The sequence below is a fragment of the Wyeomyia smithii genome, chromosome 3 (genome assembly GCF_029784165.1).
Source record: "Wyeomyia smithii strain HCP4-BCI-WySm-NY-G18 chromosome 3, ASM2978416v1, whole genome shotgun sequence".
Lineage (NCBI taxonomy): Eukaryota > Metazoa > Arthropoda > Insecta > Diptera > Culicidae > Wyeomyia > Wyeomyia smithii.
Genome location: NC_073696.1, coordinates 95566787 through 95589488, shown reverse-complemented (window position 1 = coordinate 95589488; position 22702 = coordinate 95566787). Strand labels below are relative to the sequence as shown.

Sequence of the window (22702 nt, the reverse complement as noted above, 5' to 3'; positions counted from 1 at the left end):
TGTGTCGCTTTATTCACCTCAAAAAAAAAAAAATTCAGGTAGACCCTCGGGCACAGACAAACAGACGTACCACTCATGAGATGGATTCTTCATCACCTTTTACTGGTTTAGCACAATGATCACGAGCGGTAGACATACTAAAACAATTTGCGAATAAATAGCCAAACAAGAACAACCGATAAAGTCGCTCTAAAAAGTAGAGTAGGATTCTGCAGCGCGCCTTTTAAAATCGAAGCTTAGACTTTTTCGAGAGTTGTAACGAGAGTCGGGCAATTATGCTGGTGCAACTTATTTTACAACGCAAAAAATCACTGTAGACTAGTAAAACACAGTAATTTTCACAGTAAATCACGGCGATGTAAACAAACTAAACAGCGTTGCCAAAAAATAATGGCGGGTGCTAAAATGCGCGTTCGTAATTTGTGAACCTCTCTGCTTACGTCAGATTCGTGATTTCTGCAGTTTTGGTAACATTAATGTTGCCAGATTAATTGTTTTTCTCGCGAAACACATGAAGAGTCAAACTGACGTAAGCAGAGTTTTCAAAAGGGTAGGTAACATATTACGAATTTTTCATTATAGCGTCCGCCATTATGGCGCGTAAAAAGCTGGATACTAATCGATGAACGACATTTCAATCCAGCTTTTTACGCGCCATATTGGCGGACGCTATAATGAAAAATTCGTAATATGTTACCAACCCTTTTGACAACTCTGCTTACGTCAGTTTGACTCTTCATATATTTCGCACGAAAAACAATAAATCTGGCAACATCAATGTTGCCAAAACTGCAGAAATCACGAATCTGATGTAAGCAGAGAGGTTCACAAATTACGAACGCGCATTATAGCACCCGCCATTATGGTGCGTAAAAAGCTGGATGAGCACCACCTTTTTTTTCAATCTTTACGATTTTTCTCTGATTTTTAAATTGAAAAATTAGATTTTTTAAATTTTCACTAACTGGCAAGTAGTGCACAAAGTGACACTTCTGCTGCTCGAAAATATAATGCTGGTAGAGCACAAAATGACATTTCTGCTGCTGGCTTATGAAAAATATAACCCTGACCGAGCACAAAGTGACATTACTGCTGGCCTGTGGAAATATAACTCTGGTTCGCGTGTTATGACAGGGATGCCAAATGTGAAGACATGTCTCAATTTTGAAGACATTAGAGCTCGTGTGAAGAAGTGTAAGCCTAATAGTCGGTTGATTACCCGCACTCGTTTAAAGGTTTTCATTTCAATTGGGTTATTTAGCTATTCACGGATTTCCGATTTTTATATATCATCTGAAAGAATGTTATTTTCTGAGCAAAACGTGATTTTTAATACTATATCACTATTCTTCGATTTTTAAATAAAGAATAAAAATTCGCTATAAATCGCTACAATGACAGTTGGTATATGGACGAACTGTCATTGTAGCGATGCAGATCTTTCAGATGATATAAAAACTGATATAGCTAAACAACCCAATTCAGTAGTGAGCCGTTCGTCAAACATTCAATCAGTTTGGGTTTTCAACAAGCATTGAAGCGCCTTACAGTCTTCAGAAGAGTTTTTCTCAGGAAGATTTCCTACAAATATCATGTATCGATATATTTTTAAAAGCCAACTGGACAATCTCTAGAGAATAAGTTTTGAAAAAGTGGATTTTCCCATTCAAAATCGTATGGAAACTTTGAAAATAGGGCGCAAAAATATAGTTCCACCGATCGGTCTGAAAAGTTACACGCTTGTTATAGGACCCATAAGGTACATGAGAAGTGCATGCCAGCTAGAATTTATATTGTGTCCTACCCTAATGAACAGTTTGAATTTCGCCACGGGCATTTCACTACTCATCAATTGTTCAGAGTTACTAGTATGATACGAGCTAACAAATCTGAAGGTTATTCCACTGGATCTGCTCTTTTAGACATAGAAAAAGCATTCGACAGTGTTTGGCATAAAGGTTTGATTGTGAAATTGTAAACTTTTAATTTTCCAATTTTCTTTATCAAAATTTTAAATAATTATCTAATTCAGCGGTTTTCAACCTTTTTTTGACCGCGTACCCCTTGGCGATATTTTCCAAATCAATTGTACCCCCTGGCTTGGAATGTTCTCGCAGAGTGGGAGAGAGTAGTGGTAGATCATGTTGTGGTAGTCTAGTTCAGGTTTTAAATTGAACTGTGATTTGTTTGATTGCTACAGTCATGTTTTAAGAGCAAGTTTGAACGACAAATAAAGTATTTTAAAATTGCTATGTCCCCCATTACTGATTTTTCTTTCGCGTATTTCCTACACAATTAGATATTATCACCGAGTACGGTAAAATACATTAGCGAGATTTCAACAGCTGAGATCTCGGTAAAAATCTCGGTAATACATAAAAAACCGAGATTCCGTAAAACTAAAAATTGAAAACCTGTCAAACTTTAACGAGATTCTCGGTGATGTTTTACCGAGATACTCAATAAATAATTACGGAACTCGGAAAATTTAATTGTCAAATTATTACGAGAACTTCGGTAAAACTTACTGAAGCACGTATTTTGCGATTTTTCCAGATAAACCCAGAATATGATCAAAACCGTTAAATATACAAATGAATTTATTATTTATTAAGAAAACTGATTCAACTAAACAGAGCATTAGTGAAAACGGGACAGTTGTATTGCTTCCAGGAAAAAAAGTAACAACTGCCACTCTGCAACTTCCATCCTGCGAAGCGAGTTGATAACCTACAAAATTGAGTGAAGAAACAATTGAATTAATCCTTTGTCTTCTAATATTCTTCGCAGCAAAAAAAACAAGATCTAAAAAAAATATACTTACTCAATATTCAAGTTAGTCTGCAGGTTTTTACATAATAATAATAATCAGCCGCAAAACCTGCTGGTTTTACATCTACACCGAAACACCATGGGTTATTTTGACAGTTCTGTTTTTCGGAATCTCGGTAAGAGCTTTTTTCACTACACATTACACTTTTTATCCACTTTCACTATTTAAATTTATCACTATTGGACTTTTTCGCAACCCAGTTACCGTTTCCGGGAGGAATGCGGTAGGGGTCCGATACGATGGCGATGTCCGACAGCGACTCAGTGACTGCTTGGTATAGTAGCTGCTGAGCCGCATAGCAGTGCATAGCATAGCAGCTTTATGGCCTGCACCACCGCAACGTCTGCATAACTTGCTCCTGTCGGGCCCCTTGCAGGTCCAGGACTCATGGCCTCCCTCAAAGCACCGGAAGCAAACGTCCGGTTGTTGGAGTATACCCAGAGGGCATACTGACCAGCCGACCTTTAGCTTGCCTTCCTTTAGTGCCAGGTTCGCATCTGCCGATGCTAACCGAAAGGTGGCCTCTTTCGGAGGCGGATTGACGCAGTGACCACCTCCACCCCGCACTTATCTTTGAGGGCTTGTGCAACGTCGCACCCCTCGGTGATTTCATCCATGTTTTTGGGCTGGAGAGTCACCTCCGAAGTGAGTGCCCGAATCTGCACCTCTTTGCCAAGCACCTGCTAGGCTACCGCCTTGTAGGAAGCGCCCTTGTTCTTCGCATCCTTTCGGAGCTCAAGGATCATCTCGCCAGTGCGAGATCGACGGATGGTCCGCACATCCGCCCCTAAATCCTTGAGGTGAGTTTCACTCCTCATTTTCTTCAAGACTTCTGCGTACTTAGACCCGTCAGTCTTGAGTATGAGGGCGTCGTTCGACATTTGGCGAACGTTCTGTCGCCGCTCCGTCCTGGCGGTTTTTACCCTCCTTGCGCCTTTTTTCTACTACGGTAACCCATGGATTTCCCGCAGTCGCCGCTCCGGTCGATGTTCCGGCCTTTGAGCCTGTTGGTGTGCTAGATCGTGAGGCCAGCTCCACCAAACCTTTCTTCACATTATCGGGGGCCGCTTCCACTGGGGCTGCCTCGTTTGCTTACCGACCTGCCCCGTAGAGCAGATCGCGGCGAATGAGGGCATCAGTCTGAACCTGCTTAGATTCAGTTGCCCTCCTGGTCCTCCCTTTTCGGAGGCTTCAACCTGAGCCACAAAAGTTCGGCGTGCTCATTTTGAGCTTCGTCGATGGTAGCCCGAAGCAGGAGGAGGCCCTGCTTCAGATCCCTGGACATATTGCTCCTATTCGCCGCGAACTCGATGATAGCATCAAGCTGTCCGGAAAGCGCTGCCACCCTAGGCCGCTTGTCCCTGCTCTTTTCGATGGCCTTGACTAGCAAGAGACCATCGACCGTTCTATCCGGTGTGGAAACCTCCGGTGTGGGCCTCTCCGCCACCGGGTTTCATTGCTTCCGTCTCCGCCTTTTTCTGCGGAGACCGCTGGATGCCACCTCGCGCGAAGGGATTTGGTAGTCCCTCCACACTCGTCTTTTTTATTTTAGTATTCATTATTGGTTTAAATGGGAGTGATAGAAATAAATAGTGAAAGTTGATAAAAAGTGTAATGTGTATGGAAATATTCTATCAAGACGCTCGAACAGAAGTGAATAAAAGAGCTTTTTTGTTCGACGAAATCTCGGTTAAATGAAGTCAGGGTTCCGAGTTTCGGTATTTTAGTTTACTGAACTCGTAAATTCTCTGTTTTACGTATTTTTTCGGTAAACAAATCTACAGTATTCCGGTAAACACGTTCGGTTTTCGATTCCTCATTAATTTTTTTACGGAACAGAGGTAAACTAAAAGTTTTCAAGTAGTTCGGTATTTTACTTTACCGTGAAATCATTGTGCAGTTAATTGTGTACTTCGGATCTTCCTGATTTACCTCCAGGATGCACAAAGTCATTATTCTGCGACGACACAAGCATTTCCGTAAAAGCAAAAGTCTTCGTGTCGTAAGCAGTCAATTGCAGAAAAGTTTAGATATTTTTTCTTCCTACTTGCAAAAGTGGAAAATCTATCACAATGCTTCTTAAACTCAAATGATAAGTTTTCCCCATAAGACTCGGGCTTCTTTCCCCAAGCCGAACAATAATCACGTTGTCAAGATGAATGGGGTTATTTTTAGTTGGTCAGACAAGGTTAAGTACTTGGGACTAATTTACGAAAAAAACGTTATTTTCAAATAGCACATTACAGGCAAAGTGCATTAAATATACGAGATGTCTATATCCTTTCATTAATAGAAATTCTAAACTTTGTTTTAATTTACAAACAAATTTTTAGACCAGTACCAGTTTTGGTCAAGTTGTTGTTTAACAAGGAAGAAACGAAATGATTTCGAAACGTTCTCCTCGGTTTGGTACACTCAAATTACATAGACTTATTGGTGATGAAACATAACAATTTCAATTAAAAATTTCTAACAGTGTGGAGAAGTCATCATTTGCGGCTGGCCATGGCCACGCAAACTCATCATTTACTAATGTTTATCATAAACACTTAAGCTACTAACTAAAAAAAAACACTTAGTATCAAAATGTTCACATACATCCAGATAACACATGTTAATCGCAATACAGAGGATTTAGGGCAGGGGAGCCATGGCCTTCGGGCCTCCCTCCACACTTTGGGCCCCCCCACAATAGTGCACTTCGAATGACTCCACGACACAAATTTTCCTGACACTTCAAAAAACTTAAATTTAGACAAAACTGAAAGAAAGAGATTTTAAAGGCTGTTCGCACCTTGGCGAACTCTCATATGCAATTGTCAAAATGTATGTGATGACCAAGGCAGAAATATTTCCTTTCTTCTTTTTCTCATGCAAAAACCAAAGAAATATCAGCACCTTCGTAGTCGCGAATCCTTCTAAAACCTTACTTTAACTTGGATTTTTATGACATGTTCCATTATTGAAATTTTGACCACTGAAAAGGGCCCGCAAATGTTACTTTGCCTCCGGGCCCTCACAAGGGTTAATCCGGCCCTGCATATACGTAACAAACACTAATCGGCGCGAGTATCCAAATGATTTATAACGTACACTAAGGTCGTTTTTTACGCGGGGGATGCGTTCCGAATTTGTATGGGCCCGCGTAAAAAACGACTTTTTTGAGTTGCAAATAAAACAAAGAAAACCGTCCTGAAACGTTTAAACCTCGTTTGAATATGATAGTGGCCAATCTAGAGACCAAAACGCAATATTTTAAATTTTGAGTATTTACCCCAAAAATTGTGTTTTTTTTTTTTGAAAACTGATAGGGTAATGTATCATGATCCGACTAATTTAGACTATTTTCAAGGTACATCACTTTTCATGTCACATTTTCACCATTAATATTACATGTAATCATAAATAAAATACATTTATCGGAAAAGTCTATTTGCCTAGTTTACAAAAATAACAATTCATAGCAAATCTGACGTAAATTCATTTAAATATATCGTTTTTCCTGACCATAGAATTTGTATTATGATCGGACCAGGGTGATTCATGATCGGACCAAAAAGTGTATCATAACCGGACCAGTGTGCTTCTGAGACTGCAAGCGATTTTCCGCTTCGCGTGCTGGGCTTTACATGCACGGTGTTCGGTTCAGGCTTGATAAATTAGATATTTTTTCGTAATTCTAAAATTATTTTCAAACATTTTTCATATTATTGCGCAAACGTTATGAATTATGGCAAATTTGCTATTCAATTTGTGGGTGTTTTTTCGGTTGCAGTTTCGTTTTACCGATAGCTCACTCTACCAGCACAATTTTGAAAACGATGTAAGACCAACTTGTAGTCCCCAAGTACAAATTTCCGAATATTGCAATGCTCTAACTTTTATGCCTGAATTGCGATATTCAGCCAATGGTACTTGTTACGGGAGTTACCTCACGGTGAAATATATTTCACTCTCACGCTCACTTCATTTTTTGAGACCTATTTCTGATTCCATCTAAAGTGAAGTGAAATGAGTTTCCCAGCACAAAATTTTTTAAGTCCCAGTAAGTCGAGTTTTTCCGATTATTTTTTTTTTCGAAGAGACACCAGATATCGGTGTTTTACGCAAGTCTAAGATATTTGGTAACAGAAATTTCCATATCGACAATTGCATGAACTGTGCCTTTCGTCATCAGTCAAAAAAGTGAGATTAAAAGCGGCCAATTTGAGACACTACTTCCTTAAGTTCGATCGAGTTGAAATTTCGTATGAGGACATTTTTCGGAGAGACGAAACTTTCAAGCCCTATCGCTAAACGAAATTCAAAGATTAGTTTTTTGCCTTACGTTTCCTTTGCCGCAGCTCAAAAACTAGTTAGTCTCAAAGAGAGTCTTGTTGCTGAAAAATAAATTCGATATACATATTATCATTAGATCACAAATCAATCAATTTTTAAACCTTTCTCACCTTCGTGAAATCATTTTACCGTTCAAAATAATCGTGAAAAAATTCCACGCAAAACGTCAAATATAAATTTTCATATATTTTAATTTATCACTCTCTCGTAAACTGTTCGAAAATTCGCGGGAAAAAGTACTTCCTAAATAAGGATGACACTGAGTTACATTTTCCCTATTTGAAGCATAGTGGACTATTTATAGTGAAGTTTTAATAAATTTTGCTTCAGTTTGCGAACCTTACGTCGTTCTTGAGAGGTTTTATTCTATAAAAAATAAGCTTCATCATTTTTATTCTGTTCCAATGAATTAAACGTGAAATCCCTCATTTGGTATATCAAACATAAGCATAGTGAAGCAGTGATGTCTCAGAAGTAAGTTGGTCCGATCATGGTTCAAGGCTGGTCCGATCATGATACAAAACAGGCTTTCGCGTTTCACCAATAATTCAAACTTTTAAGCAAATATTTCATATAAAAAGTGTTCCTACATTGAATTTAAATGTTACAGAAGCATATTACTGGAAAATATACTGCAATCTTTAAATATTCGATTTTAAAATCACTGCTTGAAAACAAGACTTGGTAACAATTGTAAGGGCAAATTGTGCTCGAAAATAGACCAGTTTTTAAGACTTTTTTTAATAATAGTAATACTTAAGTAATCTAAATGAAACCTTCTGAACATCATCAGAAGAAGTTTTTTGATGATGCGGGTACATATTTGATACAGTATTTTATTCAATAGTTGCGAAATCTCGCATATAAAAAAATGGTCCGATCATGATACAACACCCTATATGATCACTCATGGCCTAAAACGGAAAACGGGATTGAAATGAGGTCGATAACCTGTACCGTTTTTGAGTAATGGAGGAAAGCAATCCGCGTAAAAAAACGACCTTACTGTATTTATGTTTAAAAATTTGCACCAATTTTTTAAATATTGTTTTTACATGAGCGGCTTTCCGTGGTTTCATCATGATGATGCAGAAGTTGGAAACAATATATAAAGCTAAAAAAAAGCTATAACGGTTTTTTCGAATAAGCTAGAGGTGATCATCTCTAAAGAAAACGTTTTAACAATCGCATGTTGTAAGGTTCTACCAAGAATTGAGCATGAAAAATCGTTACAAATGAATCTACGAAACATATATCGAATCAAACAAAATAGGGACAAATTAAATAAGTTTAAAAAATTAGAATGAAGAACATGTTGGTATTTTTTGTTCAAGTATAAATGGCAGACTAATATCTAATTTTCCTTAAAAAATAAAACAAGACAAAAAAGAAAATGAAACTTTCATCACCGCCAACACCGCAGTTTCTACGCTTTGAACAGGTCGAGTCAGCTATGTGTATACGGTTTTTTAAATTTCGGTTGTTTAAATTGCCTAGGTAATTTTCAAATACATACTCACTGATTTTCTCCGACATTTTATTTTTACCTTTTATCACAGTTTGCAGGCGGAAGATCATTTATTTTTCATCTTTGCTCTTCGATCTTTTTCAAAAATGTTCAGCTTTTAATGGGTAAAGTTTTTTTTCGGAAAATATTCACAATTTCGGCAACATTCCTTATCCCCAGTGTGAAAAGCGGTGACAGTGTAGTAGGAAGTGTTTCATTTGTTATAAAACAGCACTCCTGAAAAAATGGTGACATTTTGTTCTGTCACGTTGCTTTTATCAGTCGATTTTGCCACACTGGCTAGCCAACCGATTTCTTTGTTTCAGGAAATCCGTTAGACCACATTTTCCGTTGGTCTTGCAAATCCCGCGGCCGTTATAAATTACGACCGACTTTTTTGAATGATTTTGGAGGAGTTGTCACTGAAATAACCGTTAACACATAACATTGCATTAGTAACATCCCACTTTGCTAAGCTTAACAGGCGTTCGTAATGAATTTCAAACGTTCACTTGCTATTGTCTTTACCTGTGGATTTGTTTGGCGGAAAATTAACGTCCGAAACGTGAGTAGCAAAGTTCCCCAATTTAGTTTGCCAGAATGAGATGGACTACTGCCGTGTTGATCTCACTACCTATCCCATTGGATTACCCATATACCGACCGGGTAGGCAATCCTCTATCCTGTAGTGCTGATGGCTGATCGTGTCCTTTCGTGCTCGGTTGACATTCGGTGTTTATATAAAGGATTAGCGTTCGTATCGGTTTAGCATAATTATTCGAGATCGCGCGAAGACAAGTTTGTCGTGCTGTTGGCTTTTGAACGCAGTTAGTATAAAAGCATGGACCGAAAGGTGAGTACCGTTATTCGTGTTAGTTTTTGGCGCTAAGTTTTGTGACACAATGGAAAGTTACTTGGTTAGACTCCACAGTCACTGCCGGCATTGCATTTTGAGTAAAAAGTTTTGTAGTACGGCCATGACTGAGGGCTTCTTGCCAGTGAATTGGCATCTATCGTGAATTTCGAACGTTGCTTGCCATGTCATCTTCACAGCTACATTTTAATATGATATTTGTAGTACGGAAATGATATGGGGAGCAGCGTCTTCTTACACAGTGATAAGCCTCTCTATTGTTTATTGGAATTTGAGAAAATGATGAGTTCCCGTGGGGTTTAGCCGGATTGCAGTGAAGATTACAAATTTGTAGTACGGCTAGAACTCCACGGATATTCACATTTGTTGCATCGTTGAAAATCCATGAAAGTGACAATTTTTGTAAGGTTATTAGACTTGAGTGTTTCATAACCTCGCTAAAGAATACGTTAAAGTGAATTGGTCATACGAAGTTTAACCTTAGTTCTTGATGGTGTACGTGATTTTGTGTGTGTGTTTAAAATAAAAATGAAACCGAATGAACTGGGTTCGTGAAGTTTAGTCGTATTACATTCCACGTTACAATAACTGTAGTACGGCTAGAACTCCACGGACTTAATCATTCATACCTCCGGTCGCCTTATGTAATTTGAAAAAATCAAACTAATTTGAAATATGTTAGGAGAAAACTGATCACATTTCTTTGCAGATGAGATCCGATGATCAACCAGAGCTATCCAGTTACGAAGCTGAATCAGTAATGAACGACACATATTTTCGTTCCTTCGATAGAGGATATGTTCATCAAAGCGACAGCCTAGGGCGCGTAATATATAGAACAGGCAACCCACAGAGAGACCAGCAGTTGCGCAGTAACCCGCAAATTAGTGGATCACCAGCAATGTCGTTTTACTCCTCGACTGAGAGTTGCCGATCGACTCCATCGCCGGACTTTGCACTGAGTACATGCCACACTTCTTCACCATTGTGCGCTGTATATCAGCAGGGTAATCCTCCAAGATTGTTACCCACGAAAGATACAGTACCTCCGTTAAATTACTTCCACAACATTGAAGATGTAAAGATGGCAATTAAATCGGAACACTCCTTCCCGGATCATGACTATACGTTTTCATCAGCGCCAAGTACTATCTCGAGCGACACGCGGTCCGTGTCACGCTCTCCAGGGTTGGATCGACCAGTCGTCGATGGGCGAACTTCCTCTGACTCTGGCAATTCAACAATGCCAGATGATATTAATCCTTTATGCATGAATGATTGGTATCGTGATCTGCTGAAAACCGAATACACGGAACGGCTGCAAAAAGAAATGGCAACAATTCTGCACAGATCGGATGTACAAAAGCAGCAATTTTTGGCTGCTAAAATGCAAGAACTTCCAAGTGATTTAGGTGAGTACGTTTTACAGCAACAGGTTAACTTTATGTTCCATGTAAAAGGACATTATCGCACAAAAGGCGGAATAAAGAAGTTTTTACCCCCATAAAAGTCTCTTCGCGCTTGGGAATTATTTGCATAAATTAACCGGCAAATTTCTACTGAATAGGGATTATGCTAGCACCTGATTTTCTTTGTTTCATACATTTTGGCGAAACAGGTAGATAGTTCAGGTAGTAATGCATCGTTTGCTGAAAAAATGGGTCAGTGGTTCAATCCGATTCTTAGATTATTACGCATAACGAAAAAAAATTACCGACGTTAGTTTGACGTTAAATGCAATTAATGCTCCATGCCGGGTAGTTTTTTGGAGACTGTTTTTATAAGTTGCTATTGATGTCTTAAGTTGTAACGAATATTTTAGTCTATTTGAAACAAATTTCTGTACAAAGCAAATGTTTCAGAAAAGGACACGGCAAAATCTCAGCCAAGTTTAAAGTAGGTAGTAATCGACAATAACTTTTTCTTTGCTGCTCCACAGAATACAATCCCAACAAATCGCGGCTACGTAAAGTCTACGATGATCCGTCGGAGGCAGCGGATCGCGAGAGAAATAACCTAGCTTCGCGTAGGTCGCGGTTCAAAAAGAAGATTGCCCAACAAATCACCAACATGCATTTGGAATTCGATCGCAATGAGAATGCGCAGCTGTATGTTATACAAAACTGGATCGGCAAAATCGTGTTCGAGTTGGAATCCAAATGGTTGGATAGTGGAGCCTCCCCAGATGAACTCTACGAACTGCGACATCTCTGCGGTTTTCCACAGAACCCGTCGGACAGGGGCTACGCATCGGCACGATATTAGCGTTAATTTTATGTTTTAGTGCTAAAAAGCGGTTTTTATCGATTGTAAAAAATCAACCAGTGTACGTTAACTTTTGTTCTAATGTCTTTCTACGTTGTTATAAAAATCTGAAAATATCAAATATTACTCATAAAGTGCAATTCACGATGTAGAAAAAAAAAAAACTACAGAATAAACAATTTACCTAATCTTTTTAACAAATCTCACCGTGATTTTGAACACATATCATAACATTCATCCAAGAGTGCATCCTAACAAAGCTAGTCATAACGGATCAGGCCAAATCTTCATCACCGTAGCCACAAAGTTTTTCCATCATTTTATAGTAACAATACCGGGCGTCGTAGTCCATGTCGTACCAAAAGTTGACCGCAATGCACTTGTGACTTTGACGTACATGGTGATACCAGAGGCTGGGCAGGTACAGCATATCTCCTGCATTTATTCGAATTTCGTATACGGATGCGTTTGCATATTCCGGGTATTTATCGATATTTGGTTCCAATGGATCAATGCCAACCCATTCAATCAGGCGTGGTTTACCGATTTCTGCAGCAAAAACAGAAAATGTCAACTTGACTTGACTGTTAACTTGCGGTTACCTTACCGTTTAAGATAGGTTCGATTACCATTTTTCCATCATCTTCCTGCATGTAGATGCCCATCGGGTATCGTCTTCTAGGCACTTTGTGTAAATCTACTGGCGGTATTAAAATGAAATCTTTATATCCAGATATAACACAATAGATATTTTCATAAGGGTCCTTATGCACTGGAAAAAGTTACAAAACTGAATAAAAATTAAAAACGAAGCTGTCGTTTCTTACTGGATGTAATTGCACGATCATCACCCATCCAAAAGTTTATAGCATCTGGCTGCTTGTTGAAGGCTTCGGTTGCAAAATCTAGGGTTTCAACTTCAATGTCTTGCCATAGTTCGTAGAAATCTTCCGTCAGATTTGAGTTTTGCCTCTGTATATAATGGACGGTTTCACTGAATCAGAACAATTTAGGTTATTTGCTAAATTAAACTATACGATCGGAAATACCCTCTGCTATCCAGGCAGTTTAAAAACTGCTCCATCGTCATTTGCGTTTCGAGAGGCAACACAAAGTACTCTTCGCCCTCATGTTCGGCTAATCCATCTGCGTAACCGTTGGGGGTGATGGCCACCGTTACTTCCTTGTCTGGCAGCGTTTCTCTGCAGAACTACCACAAATAAGAACAAAATTCATCGCATTTTACCACTCAAAACAAAACATGCCTGACCGGACGCGATTTATTCAGCTAGTGTTATATTTTCTAGTTCGCGGTCGGGGATATACTCAAACAGGCAGACGCACGTGTTATACAATAATACTGTTTACTTAAAGCGTATACGCCTTTATGAAATCTACTACTACCATACTTCTGGCGTCATTCGAATCCATCTTTCAGCAACATATGATTGAGTATACTACAAGCTACATGTGCTAGGGAAATTATGAATAAAGCGTCTTGGCATTTGATATAAACTTTGACGAATGTGTGCTGGCTGGTGCTGATATTTGGAACGATTTCAAAACGTTGAACAATGAAGCCAGAAGGTGCTAATTTCAAGATCGATCAGAACTCATACCTGAAGAATTTTGAATGCCACTTTTCTACAGCAGGCCAATGCATGGTTGCCTCTCGCATAACCAGTGGGAAATTTTTCGCTACATGATCCCTAACAAACTCCAATGCTGTTGGTACTCCGAAGGTCTCTGGAACACTGGGGCTCAACACGAGATCTGAAATTGTATTACATAAACGGCAGGTTGATTGTTATTCGGTACTCGCACTGCAAGTAAATCTGATACAAACCTTTGGCTTCACTACTTAAAACGTTGAACGCTTGTTTAATGAATAACTTATCCATCTCGAGACACTAGGTAGAAAAAGAACTACTTCGAGATCTCATGTGAGCACAGTATACAGCCAAGGAAGTGTTGATATTTACTGAGAGAAAAACTATGCGATACAAACGCCGAGCACAGATGTTTGTTGAAGTACTAGTCCGCCGCTTGCGTCAATTTATCCAATTTTTGTTGCTGTTGTAGAACTTGTTTATGATTGCATACAAGCTGTTTGCACACAATGTTTAATGTGTGCGGCTACAACCTAAATCACAGAGAACAGACGTTCATCTTATTTTCAAAAGATGTGTAAAAACTTGCAACCGTCATTTAACAGTGAGTGGTGATGCTCCCGCTATGTGGCGCTCGCATCACTTAAAAACCAAGCACAGATATCGATAAAATATCGATACGGCAATATTAATGCAGTGTAACTGGGGCACGACAAGACAGATGTCGTTAGTGTGTTAATGTATTTGGATTCAAATTTTCACACACGATTTTCAAATTCCTTTATATGAACATGAATATCTGTTCTCTGTGCCTAAAGCTCGGAATTTAAAGTGTGTACTACACACAAAAAACATTACCAAGTGAACACGTAAAAACAACGTAAATTTACGTAAACCTGAATGTTTTTACTGGTTTAGGTGAATAATACGCATAACATTGGTGAACATAACGCAACAGCTAAATAAAATGCGAACACCTAATTTTGGGTAAAAGTTTGTATGGAGTATTCGATTTTGATATTGATGTTTCAAGGTATTATATTTTACCTAAATGATGGCTTCCGTGCAGGTACTCAAAAGTAGGTAAATCACTTTTACCCACCGGCGTAGCGTGGTGGGGGTGGCGGGGGCGGTCCGCCCCGGGTGTCAACCTATAGGGGGTGACACCCATGAGGAAAATTTTCATACGTGTCACCATCAAATGGGTGATATCCGTGAGATAAACTATTAATTAGGTGGAGGTCGCGGTGAAACCGCCGAAAATTATATAATTTGCTCTCAAGAGTATAATCTCAACCAATTTTTAAAAAATGGGTAGGTTTAGTGCAATTGAAAAAGAACGTGCAAACTTTCACAATTTTTGATAACAAAGTTAGTTCACTGCAACCTTGTGGGGGTGACACTCAAGGGGAGAGGGGTGACACCCAAATTTTCCGCCCTGGGTGTCACCCGGTCACGCTACGCCACTGCTTTTACCTAATAGTACTTTCCCCTCACAAAAGGGCTGATTTGTGGCAGTTGTCGCCCCTCAGGTAAAACCTAAGGGGAGACAACTGGGTATAGAGATAAGTGACTTTTCACCTACGCACACTAGTAAACGTGTAAACCCGTGTAAGTTACTTTTGTTTCTTCCAACCTGTAAATCATCGCATCTCTTTGCTTCGACTTTTATCACTTTTTCACCATTTTTGGTCGATTATATTTAGCGCCTTCTTCCGAATTCTGATTACGAATGAAAAAATTTATTCAGAAACAAGTTTAAAACATATAAAGAGTGTTCAACTGAATTTTTGTCCAGCTGCCAAAAACATGGCATTGCAAACAAAACAGCTATTTATGAATATTTTCCCCAACTAGTGGCACTAACACATTCGTACGTAAAAAGGTCTATAGATTCGCATATCCACTTCGGGAGCCATTCGCTGCTTGCTTGAAACCCCCGAGTGGAACAACATGTTTTTGCTGTTTTGATTAATAGTTTATTTATGATATCACCTGTTGTTATCTAAAATATTCAAATAGACGTTCAAAATAAAGTGCAAAGCGTACAAATACGGGCGTAGTAAGTGATCCCATTTGGACCATCACCTATATCGATCCAAAAATGCGCAAAGAGTGGATACGGTTTTACCGCTGCTCAATGTCGGAAGTAAATTCTGTATTGTGAGCCTCAATCAAATTTGAATGTGTTGAGCAACAACGCAACCGCTGACTTTTCACTGACTGACGATAACTATTGAATTCACGAAAAGGCTATAGAATAACTCATTCCTATTTAAGCTCTCGTCCAAGCAAGACGTATTGTGACTTCAGAGAAAAATTAGAATTTTGCGCTCTAACTGACAACCGCAACTGACAACCGAAAATGACAATCTCAGGCAGCACCGATAAAAATGCGACTCATGAACTTGTTTGTCAAAGCGTATGCACTCTTAATTTACTTCAATTGAAATTGAATAGCATTGAAGCCGCCTTGATTCCTTGCCCTCGACTATGCAGCAGAGCCGCATTGATTTGGTTTGCAATCAGAATGTTCTACGAATAAACTAGTTATAATCCATTATTTGATGTTGCTTAAACAGTATGCAACATAACATAGTTTTCATTGACTGGTGAATTACCGCCGGTTAAAAACTCAACAAAAAATGTGTCGATGAGATATATGGGAAAAGGACCTCTGAATTTCGTTCAGAGATTTGAAGGTACGGCTCAAGAGTTTCGTCTTCTCGAAAGAAGTCACTACTCTAATATTCAGCACAATCGGACTTCGGGAAGTCGTGTGGGTAAAATTATGCTTTTTTATCAATAAAAAACTGTTCGATAAAAAAAATTGTGATACCAAATTCCTTAGAGATGCAATAAACGTTAAAATCTAGTGTTTTTTCTTGTAAGATTTGGACCACTGCGACCATTATTTTGACTTTTTGTGGTGTAAAAAAAAATATATATTTTTCAGCTGGAAAACTCTCTCAGCTTTAATTTATTTCTACCATTGAGGACATTTTTCGAAAAACCGAAGCTTCTGAGCCATACCGCTAAACGAAATTCGAAGGCCTAGTTTCCCCATAGCTTCTGTTGGTTCCAGCTTGAGAATTTCTATGCTTCAGAAAGTCTTTTTTTTTAAATTTGTTTCCTGAGTTAACATAAATGTTTTCCAGTACCGCAAAAGTGTACAGCGCATCGTTTCTATGTCTGTCTCCTGCATCTTCAAAATTGAGCTTTATAGACATAGTTGTCCCACGACTTTTATTTTATATATCATGGCATTGTTGTGATAAATACATCAAATCGCCAAAAGCATGCGAACTTTAACAAACCCGTACCCGATGTTGTAGTATCATATTCACTAACCGATCTTAAAACAGGCGAAATGGTGCCCATCGCTGATGGCAATAAATCGTACATACCTTTGATGATGAAAATGATATTCTTTGCTCGATCAAGACAAACTAAAACCTAAGAAACAAATAAAAAGACTCTATTTTTAGAACTGAATTTCTATTTTTAACAACGGCTTTTTCCCGTTAACACGCAAGTTCATTAAGCAGACAGTATATGAAGTAGAGAGAACGAAAATTAAGCGAACTGGAAATATATCATATTCTACTTCATATACTGTCTGCTTAATGAAAAAGACTCTAATTAACTAATGAGGTGTAGAGAATAAAACTTATTCGGATATTTTGTATTTCAATTACGAACATTTCACTATCCTCAGTTGAACGTGTATCGAGTGCTATTCCTTAGAGCACTTTTTTACCAGTGTTTGAGATGTCTGTCAGTTGCGGGTGTTGCTTCTTCTTTTTCTTAAAAATACCCTGCATTCTAATTTTTTTGTGAAAGGACAATATTTTTAACTAATTAATAAAACTTAATTGTTCTTGAGTTCCCGTCTCTTCTTTACTCTTTGTCGGACCTCAACTGAATGGGTTCTAGATAGAATTTGGAGCATACCTGTTGAGAAACTTGTGTGGAAATTACAATTTAGATGAGTCAATGAAAGACTAAAGGCCTAAACACAATGGATACGTTGCGGCTACGTTTGCGGCAGTTTGACAGTTAGCCCATACATTTTCTGTCAATTTAACGTCAACGCAACGCAAACGTATCCATTGTGTTTGGACCTTAAGTAAGCGCAGATTCCCTGATAACCCTAATTGTACATAGTGTTAATGAAAAGCATTTAAAACATCCATGTATTTTCCTTGTAAATGGCATCACTTTCGAAAAATACAACAGGGTTCATCGAAGCGGGTGATGAGAAAGAGCAAGTAGCCAGATATCGCCACTTAGGCATTCTGTTATGGTAAGGGTATCAAGGGTAAGTATTTCCCAGCTAGCTGGCATCTCTGTCTTATTTGCTTTGCTCCGTTAGGAGCTAACATCACTGCGGATCCGCAATATGCGGGCCCCATTGACAGACGCTATGTTATGCGTATGAAAAGTGGCGGTGATATGCTATCTCGTTTACACACACGCTGAGGTGTTAGTCCTCGAAACATGGCGGGTTGCCAGCTAGCTGGTATTTCCATCCTGTTAAATCACGGTAATGACTTTTCGTTTATGTCAGCCAACGCCTTCTAGCCGTCGGCTACGACGTGAATCTTGGGAATCTCTAAAAATAATCAAGCGAGAAGAAATTGAAGCTGTATTGCAGCCACTTTCGTTGGCTGACATAAAATCGCTGAAAGCAAACAACTTTGATCCTTTCAACATAAAGATATAATTATAAATAAATCAATAATATCTAATATGAAATGGTTCAATCAAACTTTTTGCATCCGATGATTTTACAAGCATTCTATTTGAATTAACCTTTTTGAATCAGTTTATTCGACGATCATGTGTTCACAACGATCATCAATTTATAAAACCTGTAAACGAGCTGCCAAAATCCAACGACAAAGTATAGTTGTTTCATCCATATTTTTATTTTCGCTCAAGCATATTATATCGTTGATCTAACTAAAGACAAGTATCCAGCTTTTTACGCACTATAATGGCGGGTGCTATTCAGCTTTTTACGCACCGTAATGGCGGTCACTATAATGCGTGTTCGTAATATGCGAACCCTTCTGCTTACGTCAGATTTGAAATTTCTGAAAAATTGGCAACACAAATGCTTCCAGATATATTTTTCTTTTGATAAATTGTATGAAGACTTCAAACTGACGTAAGCAGAGTTGTCAAAAGGGTAGGTAATTTATTACGAACTTTGTATTATAGCGTCCGCCATTATGGCGCGTAAAAAGCTGGATAGACCTTCCTATCTGCGCTAGTATTAGTGGTCGATTTCACTGATACAAGTTCTATTTTTGGTTGCAAATAATCAACACGCTGGTGGTAACAAACAATTTTCTCCTGCCCCGAGCTTTTATTCAAGTTGTAAGCCGATTTTTAGTTTTATTTCATCTGGTATTCCACTAAAAAAAAAGTTTGTTAAAACAGGTAACACTAATGAACTAGGATTCATAAGTGCAATATTTTTCGAAATTGAATATCAGCTGATTTTTTTGGTTGAAAACAAATCGATTTAATAAGGATACAGACTGAGCCTGTATTGGTGAGATCTGGCGTAGAAAGCTCTAAAATGCGCGTTCGTAATTTGTGAACCTCTCTGCTTATGTCAGATTTGTGATTTCTGCAATTTCAACATTAACACATTAATGCAACATTAATGTTGCATGTTGCCAGATTTATTGTTTTTCGTGCGAAATACAAGAGTCAAACTGACGTAAGCAGGAGTTGTCAAAAGGGTAGGAAACATATTACGAATTTTTCTTTATAGCGTGCGCCATTATGGCGCGTGAAAAGCTGGATTGTATCATATATCCCGTTCACACTACACCGCATATCACCTGATATCAGGCGATTCGTGCCATCGAGGCCATATCACCATCTATATTACCTGATATCCCATACAATCGAGCTTTCAACGAATATCACCTCGGCTACATGCTATCGCGGATATCATGTTAGAAAACCAATAATAACCACATTTCAAGCAGTTGGCAACAGTTAGCCCATACATTTTCTGTCAAATTAACGTCAACGCAACGCAAACGTATCCATTGTGTTTGGACCTTAAGTAAGCGCAGATTCCCTGATAACCCTAATTGTACATAGTGTTAATGAAAAGCATTTAAAACATCCATGTATTTTCCTTGTAAATGGCATCACTTTCGAAAAATACAACAGGGTTCATCGAAGCGGGTGATGAGAAAGAGCAAGTAGCCAGATATCGCCACTTAGGCATTCTGTTATGGTAAGGGTATCAAGGGTAAGTATTTCCCAGCTAGCTGGCATCTCTGTCTTATTTGCTTTGCTCCGTTAGGAGCTAACATCACTGCGGATCCGCAATATGCGGGCCCCATTGACAGACGCTATGTTATGCGTATGAAAAGTGGCGGTGATATGCTATCTCGTTTACACACACGCTGAGGTGTTAGTCCTCGAAACATGGCGGGTTGCCAGCTAGCTGGTATTTCCATCCTGTTAAATCACGGTAATGACTTTTCATTTATGTCAGCCAACGCCTTCTAGCCGTCGGCTACGACGTGAATCTTGGGAATCTCTAAAAATAATCAAGCGAGAAGAAATTGAAGCTGTATTGCAGCCACTTTCGTTGGCTGACATAAAATCGCTGAAAGCAAACAACTTTGATCCTTTCAACATAAAGATATAATTATAAATAAATCAATAATATCTAATATGAAATGGTTCAATCAAACTTTTTGCATCCGATGATTTTACAAGCATTCTATTTGAATTAACCTTTTTGAATCAGTTTATTCGACGATCATGTGTTCACAACGATCATTAATTTATAAAACCTGTAAACGAGCTGCCAAAATCCAACGACAAAGTATAGTTGTTTCATCCATATTTTTATTTTCGCTCAAGCATATTATATCGTTGATCTAACTAAAGACAAGTATCCAGCTTTTTACGCACTATAATGGCGGGTGCTATTCAGCTTTTTACGCACCGTAATGGCGGTCACTATAATGCGTGTTCGTAATATGCGAACCCTTCTGCTTACGTCAGATTTGAAATTTCTGAAAAATTGGCAACACAAATGCTTCCAGATATATTTTTCTTTTGATAAATTGTATGAAGACTTCAAACTGACGTAAGCAGAGTTGTCAAAAGGGTAGGTAATTTATTACGAACTTTGTATTATAGCGTCCGCCATTATGGCGCGTAAAAAGCTGGATAGACCTTCCTATCTGCGCTAGTATTAGTGGTCGATTTCACTGATACAAGTTCTATTTTTGGTTGCAAATAATCAACACGCTGGTGGTAACAAACAATTTTCTCCTGCCCCGAGCTTTTATTCAAGTTGTAAGCCGATTTTTAGTTTTATTTCATCTGGTATTCCACTAAAAAAAAGTTTGTTAAAACAGGTAACACTAATGAACTAGGATTCATAAGTGCAATATTTTTCGAAATTGAATATCAGCTGATTTTTTTGGTTGAAAACAAATCGATTTTATAAGGATACAGACTAAGCCTGTATTGGTGAGATCTGGCGTAGAAAGCTCTAAAATGCGCGTTCGTAATTTGTGAACCTCTCTGCTTATGTCAGATTTGTGATTTCTGCAATTTCAACATTAACACATTAATGCAACATTAATGTTGCATGTTGCCAGATTTATTGTTTTTCGTGCGAAATACAAGAGTCAAACTGACGTAAGCAGGAGTTGTCAAAAGGGTAGGAAACATATTACGAATTTTTCTTTATAGCGTGCGCCATTATGGCGCGTGAAAAGCTGGATTGTATCATATATCCCGTTCACACTACACCGCATATCACCTGATATCAGGCGATTCGTGCCATCGAGGCCATATCACCATCTATACTACCTGATATCCCATACAATCGAGCTTTCAACGAATATCACCTCGGCTACATGCTATCGCGGATCATGTTAGAAAACCAATAATAACCACATTTCAAGCAGTTGGCAACACGGCCAACAGACATTTGACGCAACCCTACAAATTTCGCACTTCGCGTTGCATGCGAGAAAAAAGGAAAGAAATATTTTTGCTATTCCGGTTATTCGCGTTGAAAGAGATTTTAAAGGCTGTTCGCACCTACGTGAACACTCATATGTAATTGTCAAAATGTGCGTGATGACAAAAGCAAGAATATTTCCCTCCTTCTTTTTCGCATGCAAAAACCAAACAAATACCAGCAACACCGTCAACGCGAATTTTCATCCCGCACATGTTGACAATTGCATATGAGAGTTCGCGTTGGTGTGAGCCAACTCACTGACATCTATATCCTAAATCCTAATCCCATTGCTCTTGTTGTCTTGTTTTAGCTTTGACCTGTTTTTGTTTTCTTCTCTTTTCAATTACCAAAGCAAATGTCAAATCATATCAGCTCACTCAATATTAACGCTCGAGGTGATATCCGATATCATCTGGCGATATCAGGTGATATCCTGCGTAGTCTGAATAAGGCAATACATGTCCATGGGTTATTCGAAAATTAATGTATAGAACAATAGTTGAGTCTATCCCAATTATTATTGCTTTAACAATTTATTTTTCTTCGTATAAATGAATATGTGTTTGCCATGTAACAATATTGCACTTTTGTTTTGAATTACTCTCTTAAATTATTGTTTTGAATAATATAGTTTTTTTTATTGGATTTGATTCGGCTAATGATATCCGCTTATTGTACAAAAGTATTTACCTCGTATGCAATAGGCATAGCAGCGATTCTACTTGTCAAGGGGCTTACCTATTTCCTTTTCAACAATCTTATCTCCAGAGATGCCAGACTTTTTTTTGACAAGTCTGTATAATCCATAAAAATGTCTGCATAGGTCTGTATACCGCTGCGAAAAAAAGTTACCGATACATTGATACCTAATTATTTGTCGACCTGTCAGATTGTTTTGTTTTATTGCTTGTTTTGATTGTTATTTTTCGAGTCTATCATAGTTGGTCGATTAATCGATAACTAATTTATCTTTTAAATCTAAGTAACACATAGAAGTAAGAGTCTTTCCCGTGATAAAAATCGTCGTTCGTCGTAATGTAGCTAAACTGATACATGATGGCAGAAGTCTCGCGGTTATAAAAATAGTACCTTCAAGGTTTGGGACATTTTAAGCAATTCTTCAACGTTGGATATTGCTCCGAATAGAACAAACGGTCTTTTCACCAATATAACCTGCATGGCAATCGATCGAGACAATCAGCTGTTTGTTACTGGGGGCGAAACAGGCAGATTAGTACCCACGGGGCCGATA

General features: G+C 38.4%; 2 protein-coding genes across 3 annotated transcripts; one reads left to right on the top strand and one right to left on the bottom strand.

The window, feature by feature from the left end:
• Positions 1 to 9382: 9382 nt before the first annotated feature.
• On the top strand, positions 9383 to 12001 carry LOC129732075 (uncharacterized). The gene is made up of 3 exons (XM_055692567.1): positions 9383 to 9531; positions 10262 to 10964; positions 11492 to 12001. Exons 1-3 carry the CDS (start codon positions 9520 to 9522, stop codon positions 11815 to 11817), a joined length of 1041 nt encoding a protein of 346 aa, XP_055548542.1. The 5' UTR covers positions 9383 to 9519; the 3' UTR covers positions 11818 to 12001.
• Positions 10761 to 13848, bottom strand: LOC129732076 (bifunctional peptidase and (3S)-lysyl hydroxylase Jmjd7). 2 transcript variants are annotated; one of them, XR_008729159.1, is made up of 7 exons: positions 13664 to 13848; positions 13437 to 13590; positions 12867 to 13019; positions 12645 to 12811; positions 12425 to 12589; positions 12002 to 12366; positions 10761 to 11924 (listed from the first exon to the last, which is right to left on the bottom strand). XR_008729159.1 is itself a non-coding variant. In XM_055692569.1 (6 exons), exons 1-6 carry the CDS (start codon positions 13716 to 13718, stop codon positions 12092 to 12094), a joined length of 969 nt encoding a protein of 322 aa, XP_055548544.1. In that variant the 5' UTR covers positions 13719 to 13848; the 3' UTR covers positions 10761 to 12091. The 2 variants fall into 2 exon arrangements, 1 of the variants encoding a protein (XP_055548544.1); XM_055692569.1 differs by having other exon boundaries at positions 10761 to 12366.
• Between the last annotated feature and the right edge of the window lie 8854 nt (positions 13849 to 22702).